The 10,375-nt window shown below is 42.9% G+C and overlaps 1 protein-coding gene across 1 annotated transcript; it reads right to left on the bottom strand.

Moving 5' to 3' along the window:
• Positions 1–1,924: 1,924 nt before the first annotated feature.
• Positions 1,925–7,313, bottom strand: npas4l (neuronal PAS domain protein 4 like). Its single transcript, XM_068725362.1, has 10 exons — positions 7,195–7,313; positions 6,913–7,033; positions 5,792–5,955; positions 5,466–5,611; positions 5,270–5,369; positions 4,790–5,051; positions 4,596–4,705; positions 4,322–4,457; positions 2,939–4,212; positions 1,925–2,851 (listed from the first exon to the last, which is right to left on the bottom strand). The coding sequence occupies exons 2-10, from the start codon at positions 7,011–7,013 to the stop codon at positions 2,823–2,825; spliced, it is 2,322 nt and encodes a 773-aa protein (XP_068581463.1). The 5' UTR covers positions 7,014–7,033; positions 7,195–7,313; the 3' UTR covers positions 1,925–2,822.
• Between the last annotated feature and the right edge of the window lie 3,062 nt (positions 7,314–10,375).

The raw sequence follows: 10,375 nt of genomic DNA, 5'->3' as shown, positions 1-10,375 counted from the left end.
CTCAATTTAATATCAGGGAGGCGGCAGGAGAGCTGCCTGTGATATTTTACATCGTTGTCACACACAAACAGCCACCGATCTAGGCCTACTACCACTAGTAATAATACTCTGAATCATGTTTTTATTGATTTTTAAGTAAAAGAAACACACAGCCATGTCTGATCTTATAACAATCATGGATCCACAGCTACGGAAAAATGCCACGCTGCCTTTGCTGTTGTGTTCCGTGATGTGCAGAGACATGGGGTTGCTGGGAGTGCTCACTGGGAGTGCCGGTGAACAGAAAATGTGGCTTTTTGCTGTCTCCTTGGCGTGGACAAAAACGCGCCGGTGCCCTGGACCTGGTGTCCTTGTGCCTCCGGGGAAATCATTATCATTCCAGGTAACACTGAGTGATGCAGGAAGACTGGAGCACAGCAGATGTGTGGACTTGTTAGGAACTTTATTTGTCATTGTACCCTTCAACAGACATCACTCTTAATTAGGTCTCCATGGATAGGAATAGGCATCTGGACTGTTTGCTCATGAATGGACCGAATGATGTCCTTTCGTGCTCTCATCGGCACGCACGCACGCACACACACACACACACACACACACACACACACACACACACACACACTCATATGCATGCACACACTCCTCCTTTACGTTTTTTCTATCTTGCCTGAATAATATTATACTAGTGGCATTTAGAGTCTGTGTTACTGGGAGGCGATTGGAGCTATCACTCCATCTAGTGGTTGTTTTAACCCACATGAGAAAAAAAAACAATGGGGGGGCTCTGCAATGCACGCACTGCACCAGCAGCATGACTGTGAGCGTTGTGCACCACAGACGTGCACACGGTCCATCAGTCACCTCAGTCAATGCACTTCTTTGTCTAACTATTCATTTATGCGTTGGGTCTGCACATTTGTCCCAAGACGGAAATTGATTTCCCCTGTATACAGTTTATTTGCTCTCATTGGTATGACTGGCCACAAGATGTAAAAATCAATGGAGCATTGAAGAGCCCAGTAGATGTTGAGCTGGAGCTGTTTAGCCATTTAGTAATCTGATCAGATGAAGAGAGAGTGCTCATAAAAATATACAGTAGACCATTTGTTATAAATAGAGGTTACAAAAAGGTGTATTTTAGAGCTGCACTAATCAATATTTCTGTATTAACAATGGCTCAAGCTATTAAGTGTCATGTGAAAGGTGTCTTTCTCCTCAGCTCGACGGAGCTTTTTGGCATCTGTCAGTTACAGCCTGCAGCTGATTCCTAGTTCACGCTACGCAACTTCATGCCCTGATTTCACACTCGCTGACGGTTTTTCAGAGCTCCACAACCACTTTCAAGACTTCCGGTTACAAGACGGCAAGTTGTGTAGCGTGAACAGTACAGCGATCTCTCGACCTTGTTTTGGTTCACTTTCACCTCCCTCATCAGCATTGTTTCCAGATGCAGCAGGCAGCTGTTTTCAAACAAAAACTGTTGATGGAGACCAAAACAGCTAATATTAAAATATATCTATATAAACAGAAATTCGGCTATAAATGAATGCTATTGTTGCTGCGTATCGGCTTGATGTGTTATAGGCAACTGTTTGCCAGAACAACCTTGATGAGATATAATACGATACATAGGATGGTGTGTTTACTACTTGTTGTACTGCCCCCTAGTGGCTAAACAAAAATCAGTTAATCCAGGATTAAGCTTCATTTTGGTAAAAAAAAAAAAAAGAAAGAAAGAAAAAAAGATACTACTCTAAATTGAATTTCATTCAAGCAGATATACCTGCTGTATTGGCATTAATGGTGTCAAACTGAGTCAATGTGTTTAAGGTATTAATGAGTCTGACAACAGGAGTCATGTACATTTTACACCTGCAGTGTGTTTTTGTGGAAGAAAAAACGCTGAATAACGAATGACCCAATGTATTTTTCATTTGATTTATTTACATTTCAAATGTCAAGTATAACGCAATAATATTGAACATTCAGACACATGCAGTACCAGTACTATGAAGAAAACAAATGTGGAATGGATAAAGATTCCCATTGCAGTAAAATAAAAACATGTTTAAGACTATTAAGTGAGAGTGATGTTCAAAATAAAAATAATTAATTCACAAAATTCAGACTTGGAATGTATTTAGATGTACCACTGAGGTAGGTGTTTAACAATCATCATCATCTCGCTGACTGATTTATTCATAACAACATGAAAGCATTAATGGCCCACTGAGAAAAAGAACAGTATTATTATTTTTTGGCAAACTGATTAGTGTCTTTCCCTCATGTTTTTAAGGCACCTAAAACCAAACATTTCCAAATCGCTCTTTGTTATAAGGAATGATTTTTGCGTTAAAGCTCATCCAGGTAGCTTTGGAATATAGGTAATATTCCTTTAAATTCAGCACGCCTTCTCATTTATAAAATCCTTGTGGCAATGACATTGATAAAGTGCTCAATAGTAAACTGTGGTCACTCAGCATTAGAAGAAAAATATACCTCCATTTCAGTGTTGAAGTGATGTCAGACACGTTTTTTTTTCTTTTAAAAGTACCTTTTTCATAAAATATAAGACACAAGCAAAACATAAAACGCAGTCGACAGCAGTGTTGAGACATGAAGACAAAGCTGAAGTCTTGAAGAGCAAGTTGTCTACTTTAGTTGCTTTTCTACATTCAGAAAGAAGTCTTTTGAGGGAACGACGTCTCAGCAACGATGTCCTCCAAATGTCTTTGCTCGCGCTCGTCTTTGAATCCAGCGGAAGGAAGATTGCTCTGACAATATGTCATACAAGTGGTAGTACAGTAAGTCACAGACTTATGTCAGTACAGGTTTTCTTCTGCAAGTTCATCTGAAAGGAGACAGAGAGCAATATTAGTGAAATGTAACCTACAGTGAACATCATGAGATCAGTGGCTGTTGTTTTGGTGTAAACTACCTTGCTGAAGGCGACTCTGCATATAGTGGTTGAGTTGATGCAACCCAGTGTTTCGGTCATGGCGTCCCAACTGCAAACTGAAGGGATCCATGGCGGTGAAGTGCTCCGCAGGCAGTGGGTCCTCTGTGATGGTCGGGGAGAGGTCGAGGGACTCCGGCTCCGACTGATGGGACCCGCTCCTGCAGCGCAGCGAGCCCTGCTGGTAGCCGTACGCCGCAACGCCGGGGCACGACGTGCTGCCTTTCCTCACGCCCATGTCCAGGTCTTTCAGGATGCTGTCGAACACGACGTCATCAAGCACCAGCTCGCGCTTTAGAGGAAGGGCTGAGGGGAGAGGAGGGTGATGGGGCCAGTCGCAGGCTGAGGGCGGGGTGTTAGTGGTTGCGGGTCGAGCCACATTTTGAAGCGGGTTGTGCGAGTGATACATGGCGAAGCTGCTGGCCAGGGAGGAGATCTGCTGAGCCAGAATACTGATCTCTGCCTGCTCCCTCTCACTGTAATGTGGCATCTCAGTGGATGTGGGAGATTGGCTGGGGGTGAGGAGGCTGGAATGTGCGGGCAACACGTGGTAGGGGACATGATGCACTTGGACGAGGCCGCCCCCTTGTGGCTGCTCGGGGAGGCTGAAGTCGTCGTGATGCAGAGCACAATCCGCCGGGCTCTCGCACATGTCCGACACGGACCGGCAGTCTGGAACTAATCGAGCGTCGGCCGCACAAGCTTGGAAATCATAGGTCGGTGATGAGGAGGAGGAGGATGGAGAGCGGGCGGCGAGCGCGCCAAAGGCTGCCCGGTCAAATGTCTGTTCAGCGGCTGAAGCGAGGAAGCCGGAGGGTGATTGGTGACAGGTGAGCCCTGCCTCTGGGTAGGAGTAATAGGAGGGAGAGCACTCGGGGGAGGACAGCAGCTGATCTGTGTATCCATGCACATCCATCAAGAGGTCATGGCTGAGCTCCTCCTGCTGCAGAGTGGAGCTGGAGGAGGCCGGGCTGTAGGGAGGGGTGAAGAGAGCAGGGCTGTCTCCCGAGGGAGCAGGTGAGCTATCGCCTCGGGAGGAGGCGCACGCCACATAGCATGTGTCTCGCTCGGTCTCCCTCCTAGCTTTAGCGCCTGGCTCCTCGCTTTGGCTGCTGGACGTCCTCTGTCTTTTAAAGCATTTAGTGTTGCTGTAGGTCTCAGTGTGAGGCGCCTGTTGAGCTGCAAAATTTGCCAGAGGCGATGGCCCGAAGGCCTCGCTGCTGATTTTCTTCTGCAGAAATCGGGCCTCCGTTTCACTGCAAGATCAAAGCAAATGTGTTACGACAACATTCGCGACTTGAAAAACATGGAATGATGCCTTGCACTGTGGGCTCAGGCCTGCTGGAGAAGTGAAGTCCGTCATACCTGATGATGAAGTTGGTACAGCTCACGCCCTGGCACTCGGACTCCTTGTTGGCTCGAATGTAGATCCAGGTCCACGACAGATCCTTGCACTGGAGTCTGAGGACCATCTCCACCTGGAAGCCCTCATCTGCCCGCACTGGACGGGACAGGGGAGAAACATCCGTGGTTATTATCATGCAAACTTAAAAAATGTTTTTTCTTGCTCTGACTTTATGGAAATGAACAATGCAACCGGTGTTAAACCAAGTTTTCCTGCAATAGACCGTACACTTACTTAAACTTCTATGAGAATCTGCACTCAAAGAAAGATCTTCAGGGTGGACAAGGCTGTACCACGATCGACCGGCCATTTCTTCTGCCGAATACCCCAAAAAATATACAACGCTGAAAAGGAAAGAAAATGTTTGTCAGTGACCAGTACGAGAACAGTTTGGTTATATCTGTTTAAAGGGGGATCTGTGGGTATACCTGTCCGACAGCTGAGTGAAGGTCATGTCGAGTCTGTGGACGCTGTCGAAGCGGTCACAGGAGTGGGAGTCAGAGCTCCGCAGGCGGTCGACCGTGGGGGTGCAGAGGGCCACAAACAGAGGCTGGCTGGTGGGACGGACTGAAGAGGACGGCCACGGCTGAGGGAACGACCGGAAGCTCCCTCTGACCGTCATGGAACAGCAGCTGCCGTGTTGCAGCTTGAAGGCCTTGGAGGTTTGCATACAACATATAAAGCTCCTCTCTGAGGAAACACAACGGATCGGTTTAGTCTTTCAGTAGTACGAATAGGATGGCAAACTTTGGAGAAACTTTACTATGCATTCATGGCAATGAAACAAGTGTTTGGGGGAAATGTGGCCTGCATAGCACTAAGAACACTGGCAACATTGTGATAGTTACACACAGTGATCCCAGTTCAATATGCTACACGTAAAGTGATGTTAAAGTCTTTAAAGTTACCTGATGGCAAGTTGTGTTCAATGTCCAGGTTTGATTTCACAACATCAATGTCAGAGCGTTCCACCAAGTCGTAGAAAGTGTCTCCTTGAAGCACATCTATCTGGAAAAATTAGATTTTTTTTTTTTTTTCACAGTTAGATACAAAACATGAAAGCCCGACGTGAAGTAAAAACAGTAGATGTCCAAATCAACTCACCATGGACAGGCCAAGATATTCATCTACATTCTCGGACACGTAGACCAGCCTCCCCTGTGCGGTAGTGACCAGGACGAAGCCGTGCAGGGCTTGAAGAAAGGCCTCGTATGGCAGAGAGCAGTGTGATCTGGCCCCAGCCGGGAGTCCTGAGGGAGGAACGAGTGAGGTGAGCCTTGGTTACACTCTACACATCTCTGCAGGTTTCATCTTTGATCTTTGATCTTTTGAAACCTAGTCACATTTAGTTTGACAGCGACGCAGGCTGCATGTAGATGAGAGGTTCAAAGATATGAAAGAATGACTGTAACGGCACTGTGAAGACTTACCCTGGAAGAGAACAGACTTCCTGATGTAGGCGCAGATGGCGGCCATGGAGTGCAGGTAGGAGAGGCGCTCCTGGTCCTCCTGGGTGATGGGCAGCAGGGCGAGCATGTTCCTGATCTCGAGATTGATGTGGTCCCGCCGGGCTTTGGACGCTCCTTTGGTGGACCTGAGAGAGACCATGGTCACTGAGGTCAGGGGTTGGGAGATAACTGAGGAAACTAAATCTAGGGAGACAGTTTTGTCTATAGCCACATTTAAAAAAAAAAAGAAAGAAAATCTGTCTGAAGTAATCCTCCTCTTCAACGACAGTGTGGGACAATAAAAAAAGAAATCAAATGAAAGCAAAAGGAGTAATTGGCCTGAACTGATGGAGCCTATTTTTTCCACAATTCAGCCCGGTGTCTCTTCCTCGAGGGTTCCTATGGAAACTGCTGATATGAGAGGCTGTCGTGTCTGCGGCAGACACGAGGGCTCTCTGCAGACTTTGTCTGTGTGATCAGGATCTGTCTGGGCCCATCCACAGAGAGCCTGGGGGTTTTTATAGCTGCCAGGGCTTCAGCGTGGGCGTCACACACAAAGGGGAGGCTGGGCTACTGCTGCTGCTCCCTTCATTGCCTTATAAAGTGGGTGTCCTCGGAGCCGGGCGCCCCACGTCACAAGGACACAGAAAGTGCCACAAAAGGAGAATTCTGTCAATTTGTATCCCCGGCATCGTAACAATAAAGATCCATTCAAATTATGTAATTGAGAGCATATGTTTGAGTTTGCTCTTTTTAGGGATACTCACACTAGACCTAGATTTTAAGCCTAATATTGAATAACACAATTAAAGTTGACTCATTGTAAATTCCCACCAAAGCAGCCTGATAGAGGCTAAACTGAACCAGCTTGATTTTTCAATTGTTTAAAAAAAAAAAAAAATGCAGTATCAGCATCATTGTTGGTGGATTAGTTTATCACATACAGCACCAGGCTGCAGACGGGAGAAAACTGGATTAAGTGCTCCCCGCTGTGCGCGCGCTGCAGGCAGCAGCAGAGTCGGGGTCTGAAACGTTTTCTAAACGGCCATGTGTTGATTCAGCCACTAGAGGACGTGGAGCCGAGAGGAAGAGGAGCCACTGACCTGAACCTCCTGCAGAAGGAGCTGCGGTGATCCTCGGGCACAAGATGAGAGGCGCACGGAGCGCTGACGTGACACTTGCAGGAGTTGCACCAAATAGTCATTTTGACGCCGATGAAGCCACCTAATGAAAGTAAAGGGGGGGGGGGGGGATACAGGACGTGTGAAGAAAAAGTTTAGATGTTCCTTTAAAAAACACACACCGAGTAAAAACGGATGAAATAATGTTGAGCCAGAATACTGGCATCATTTGAGGAGACACTATGTTGGTTAAAGATCTCGTACCTCTGCGGGTTCAGGTCTGGATGAAGAGTGTCGAGCCGTTCTGCCCGTCCCTCCTTTTATAGCTCCCCCCCAAAAAAAACTGACACCTCTCAAACAACTCAGTTGGTGGGGAAGAAGAAGGAAAAAAAAAATAGGATAATGTTACTTGTTGTGACGCGATGACAAAAGATGGAGGCGGGTTATATTTAGTGAAGTGAGCGCTAAAAATAACCCGTTAGATCGGACGCAGGATCCCATTCGGCGACTTGAAGTGGCAAAGATGTGAGACGGCATTAATGAAGCAGAGAGACGCGCGTGTGTGCGTGTGTGTGTGCTATAAGTGTGATGTTTCACGTGCGTTGGTAGCGAATCATTTCAACCGTCTGCAGGTGTTGGTCCGTAATGAGTGCGACTGTTGTGTTAATTAGATCATAAGAAAATACTGACTTAGAGGCCAATCAACAGCACCTGGCACTGACGCTCATTGTTCTGCGCATTGATATGAATGAAGCGCTTCAAGGCGTGTGTGAATATTAATTATTAACGAATTAATTCTCACGTTATTAGCTAACAAACACACCCTGACACAGGGGGACTATTTTCCCAGCAGAGGAGTGGTTTGATTAACAACCACATTGAAAACTATCCTGACTTAAACCAAATATAAAGTATCAAATAAAGTATCAAAAGTGAAAGTACTTTGGGACAAAAAAGGCCCCTGTGATAAATGACATGATATTATGTCAAAGTGCATTATTAACAGTGATGCATCAATGTTGGAGGAGCTCGAGGACTTGACTGTAGTTTACCCCAGTGTTTCCAAACCTAGGGGTCAGGCTCCTCAAAGGAGTCGCAATATAAATCGGTGGGGTCTCGAGATGATTAATGGGAGAGTTAAAAAGAAGAGATCTGTTTTCATTTTTGGATGTTTGGCTGATCTTTGATTATTTTTTGGGGTGAAATATTATATAATTTGAACTATTGTATAAATGTGAGATGTTCAGAGAAGTCTGTTAATAACTCAGACATGTGAAACATGGTATGGTTCACAAGGCCATATACTAATCCTTACTTACTTTAACACGTTACTCTTACTGAAAACTTTTACTCTTACATATGTATATATTTATACGATTGTTGTATAACTTTGTTCCTCTGTTTGTCCTGTCTGTCTCAACAGGACAGTAGTTTGGGGGAGGCAGTAAGAATAACCTGATCACATGAAGCTTGATCTACATCATTCCAGTTATTGTAAACCACAGATGACCAATCGCAGACAGACCCCAAACATCTATATACTAGTTTAGTGTTTAGTTTAACGCTAGTTCCTGTAGCAAGCTCAGCTGCCACGACTTGCCACTGTTTTGGGAAAGGTGCAAAGGTCCATAATTCTTTCATTTAAAAGATTCAGAAAACTAAATAATAAAATAATGTTGAGGTTCACAATACAACACTGTTGCTGCCCCGTTTGATCTTGAATCACCCAGAGAACCTGATAAGTAGAGGGCAGAAAGGAGCACCGACAGCTAGTGAAAAGTAAGAAGTCACTTTACGCCAAAGAGTAAAATGTACAAGTGGTACTGCGTTCTGGAAAGTACCAGCCCACTTCAAGCTATGTCAGTGATTCACATTTAGAAAGAAAAGATGTTAAAGGAGTTTACAACAGTCTGTTCATTATTAAATGAGCTAAATAATTACCAGTGAATGTTTACTATTATATCATATATCATATTAATATAATATAATAATGTAACATAATGTAATTAGGTATGATGGTCACCTGTTTGTCATTATTGTTTATTAGCCAACCAGTACCTTATTCACCAGCACCTAAAATACAATTTTTTAACATATTTGTAACTTTGTTTGCTTTATTGATCAACTTCAGTGTTGTTTAAATCACAATATATATATATTTACATACATACATACACATATATACATACACATATATATACACATACATATATATACATACACACACACACATATATATATATACATATATACATATATATATATGTATATATATATATACATATATACATATATACATATACATATATACATATATATATATACATATATACATATATATATATATATATATATGTATATATGTATATGTATATATGTATATATGTATATATGTATATGTATATATATATATATATATATATACATATATATATACATATATATATACATATATATATATATATATATATATATATACATATACGTATATATATACATATATATATATATATATATACATATATATATATATACATATACATATACATATATATATACATATATATACATATACATATACATATATATACATATATATATATATATATATACGTATACATATATATATATACATATATATACATATATACACATATATACATATATATATATATATATATACATACACATATATACATACACATATATACATACATATATACACATACTGTATACATCTATTTACATATGTATATAGTAAGTGGTTGTATATGCATATGCATATACACATATATATGTGTTTAAGCATATGCATATATAACCACTTACTTGTTTTTCATGATGCAGTTTGAAGTTAAACACATTGGTTTGAACTGCATTGTCATTATCATTATCATTCAAATCTCAGCAGAAAACCAGCCCGATGCATCATTGTTTAATTTCTCGACAGATTTGCGAGGCCGTCAGCTATGGCAGTCTGTATTCACAGGGCTTTAACTGCGTGTGTGTTAGTCACTCAATTAAACCCCTGTTGGAAGGGAATTAAGCTACAGGTCTGCAAGCGTGACGCACCGAGAGGCTCACAATAAATTTGTTTCTTAGCAGATGAGTAGATTAAGGGCCTCACACAGTATGAGCAAGGCATGGTGTATTTTACAAAAGGATGCAACTCATCCTGCAGGAGTTTTTCATGAAAACGACAGAAGTAAATTGCCCCATTTCTCAGTGATGAGAAATGACTTGTTGCTTTCTCTTCCATCAGTTTAGGTTCTCCTGCCACAGCTTCTATCCTCTGAGGGCTTGTGCTCCTTTAATGCCTTTCTCAAATCCCCAATTTGGTGGCCGCAACCACGGTGGGAGCAGAGAACTAGAACTTGAGTGAGGGAATTGCACAGGGTTGGGGGGGGGGGGGGGGACGGGACAAGACAAAACAAATCACTCAGAA

Source organism: Cebidichthys violaceus, unplaced genomic scaffold (assembly GCF_023349555.1).
Source record: "Cebidichthys violaceus isolate CVI_PGR_0920_01 unplaced genomic scaffold, fCebVio1.0.p SCAF_10, whole genome shotgun sequence".
NCBI classification, from domain to species: Eukaryota; Metazoa; Chordata; class Actinopteri; order Perciformes; family Stichaeidae; genus Cebidichthys; species Cebidichthys violaceus.
Note: the sequence above shows the minus strand (reverse complement) of the source record. Positions and strands in the feature narration are given on the sequence as shown.

What these genes read in the sequence shown, in the direction of transcription:
- npas4l (XM_068725362.1), bottom strand. Translation starts at nt 7,013, where the DNA reads ATGACTATTTGGTGCAACTCCTGCAAGTGTCACGTCAGCGCTCCGTGC. An exon ending in TCCTTCTGCAGGAGGTTCAG is followed by an intron (nt 5,956 to 6,912) that starts GTCAGTGGCTCC and finishes GGTCTCTCTCAG; the next exon opens with GTCCACCAAAGGAGCGTCCA. An exon ending in AGATTCTCATAGAAGTTTAA is followed by an intron (nt 4,458 to 4,595) that starts GTAAGTGTACGG and finishes TGTCCCGTCCAG; the next exon opens with TGCGGGCAGATGAGGGCTTC.